A 2519-nucleotide genomic window follows, 5' to 3' on the forward strand; every position below is an offset into this window, starting at 1 on the left:
TGGGAATGACTGCTGTCTGGCTCACAGATTACATACATTTTTGGAATAACAGATATATATATTTTTTAATAATATAACTGAGTACTTAAAAGGCAGACATAACGCAGCGTTACACCAAACACTGCTAAAATATGTGTTTTGTAATGACTAACATATAGTGAGGGGTGGAAATGAGATTTTGGAGGTAAACTCTGCAAACTAACCCAACCATTTTCATGCCTGTTTCACAGTAGCCACACCAGAATTATCAGCACTGGCAATTGGCATTGGTCCAACTCTCTTGTACAGTCTAGTGTGATCACATTATTTTTATTATTTAAATTTCTGTCCAGCCCAGAGTAAGTTTTATATGGGTAATGCATCTGTTTTCACTCAGAGAGCATGGGGTGATTTAAATGCACATATCCCACCTCCTATTCACATACTGCATGCATGCAAACATGTGCATGGATCAGGTATATTTTACTCATAGGGTTTGTATTTATTTCTAAAGGCTAGAACACAAACTCTGTCAGTATCATCAGCAAAAAGAAATGGCAATGCAAGGCAGCAGCCAAGTGAATTGCTAAGTTTAGAGCAATATTGACATTTTTTGTCACAGACTTAAAATTTTTTTAGCAAATCTTAAACTCATAGTGTTGGATGAAGAATGAAATTTAAGAAATTATATGTACAGTACACAAAGAAAATATTTTCCCATTTTTATGAAACTTATTTTAAATTTAGAAATCAATAGAATATGTAGTATCAGGATCACAAACACCCTGTAACACACTTAATATCTACAGAAATACATGTACATATTTGGTCATATACAGAGAACAGAAACATCATGTTCTTCTTGTCTCATTATTAATGTTTTGTAAATGCCTTTAGAGGCTCAACTTTGTTTTTTCCACAGTAGAGGAAGTTCTGTTTGAACAGTGTCCTGAAGGTTTTGTCTCTCAGGCCATAAATCATCGAACTCAGACAGCGAGGCATGACCAGTACTAAATAATAGTTGAGGAAACGTAGATGTGCATTTACAGTGAGTGGCAAGCGTGCAAGAAGAAAATCTATAGACTCATAAAGCAAGGACATGAGGGAGAGCAAAAGCTGAAATGCATGCAGTACCACAGTACGCAAAGCCTTATGGGCAGAAGAGGTGTCAGTGGAGGCAGCACGTGCCTGCAGCAGGATTGCCACATATGTGTAGAGGAGCACAATGGCCACAGTGACAAAGAGCAAAATTTTGAATGTTACACTCCTGCTTTGCTGCCATGGTACCACCATGAGCTGCCCGATGGAACACAGTGATGGAGACAAGTAGTAGGATGGCTCTGCGAGGAGGAAGAGAGCACACACATCAGTTAGCACATCAGTAATGCCCAAAACCCACACCAGAGCTACAGCCACAATTGCTCGCACTGGTGTAGCCAACTCGCTGTGCCTCAAAGGAAAGCAGATGGCTGTGTACCTCTCCAAGGACATGACAGCTAGATTTAGTGGCGCGTTGACAAACGTTGATGCGGACAGCAGCACGATGAAGGCACAAGCTGCACGCACCACTACAATGTAAAACACACTGAACAAGTAGAGCACTAAGGCAATCACCAGTTGAATGGTGTCATTTAAAAGCATGTGAGCAAACAGGATGTAACGTGGTGTCTCACGGAAGATGGCCCTGGTGTGCAGTGTAAATAGCATCATGCTATTAACAAAAATGAAAAGGAACTGTGTAGACACCACCAAAAACACCCTAAGGATTTTATCACCTGTAAAAGCACAACTCATGGTCTGCATATCAACACCTGTCAAAGTACTGGACATATTAGCCATCTGTAGTTCTGCAGAAAGAAAGAGAGAATTTCTTATAATTTTACAAAAACTAAATATTTAAAAATATGCATGACTACATTTACTGGATCTAGTTGTGCTTTTTTCCTGAAAGATCAATTCGATGAACATTGTAGATTCAAATCCTTTTGTATTACCAGCATATCAAATTTGTGTAAACAAATGTTAAACACGTTACATATAACACAGTTTAAACACAACCAAAAGCCCAAAGTCTATTATGGAAGCAGTTAAAGAGTTCTTATACGTAGTATTGTCACCACTGCAAATTTTGACACCACCTACAGTGTAATGAGCTTTACACCTGAAGTACTCACACCCAGATCAGTCTCTGGGTGACAAATGCCACCATTTAAATATACATCTCTCTTACATCAGCAAGCCTTTACAGTTTTAAGCCCTGTGTCAATTTTGTTTGTGTATTTTTTTGGAGAAATTTAAGGAGCTTACATTTTGGCATTTGTACGATTTCAAGAGATAATATTCTGTCATTAAACTAAACATTTTGAGGGACTGGATTTATCAATTTTGACTAAGTCATTACAAAAGTCAGAGATATATAAGGACTTCTTTCCTAAACTGAATATAAGGTTAATAACTGGTATCTAATGAGCTCATTTAAAATTTCTCTCCCAGAAATTTGTGCAGCTCTTGTGATGTCATATTTTTGGTGATGACATCAT

General features: G+C 37.9%; 1 protein-coding gene across 1 annotated transcript; it reads right to left on the minus strand.

Annotated features, from left to right (window-relative positions):
- Positions 1 to 852: 852 nt before the first annotated feature.
- Positions 853 to 1818, minus strand: LOC128507241 (odorant receptor 131-2-like). Its single transcript, XM_053477973.1, has one exon. The coding sequence runs from the start codon at positions 1816 to 1818 to the stop codon at positions 853 to 855; it is 966 nt and encodes a 321-aa protein (XP_053333948.1).
- Positions 1819 to 2519: the final 701 nt, after the last annotated feature.

Source organism: Clarias gariepinus, chromosome 19 (assembly GCF_024256425.1).
Source record: "Clarias gariepinus isolate MV-2021 ecotype Netherlands chromosome 19, CGAR_prim_01v2, whole genome shotgun sequence".
In the NCBI taxonomy this organism is placed as follows: Eukaryota; Metazoa; Chordata; class Actinopteri; order Siluriformes; family Clariidae; genus Clarias; species Clarias gariepinus.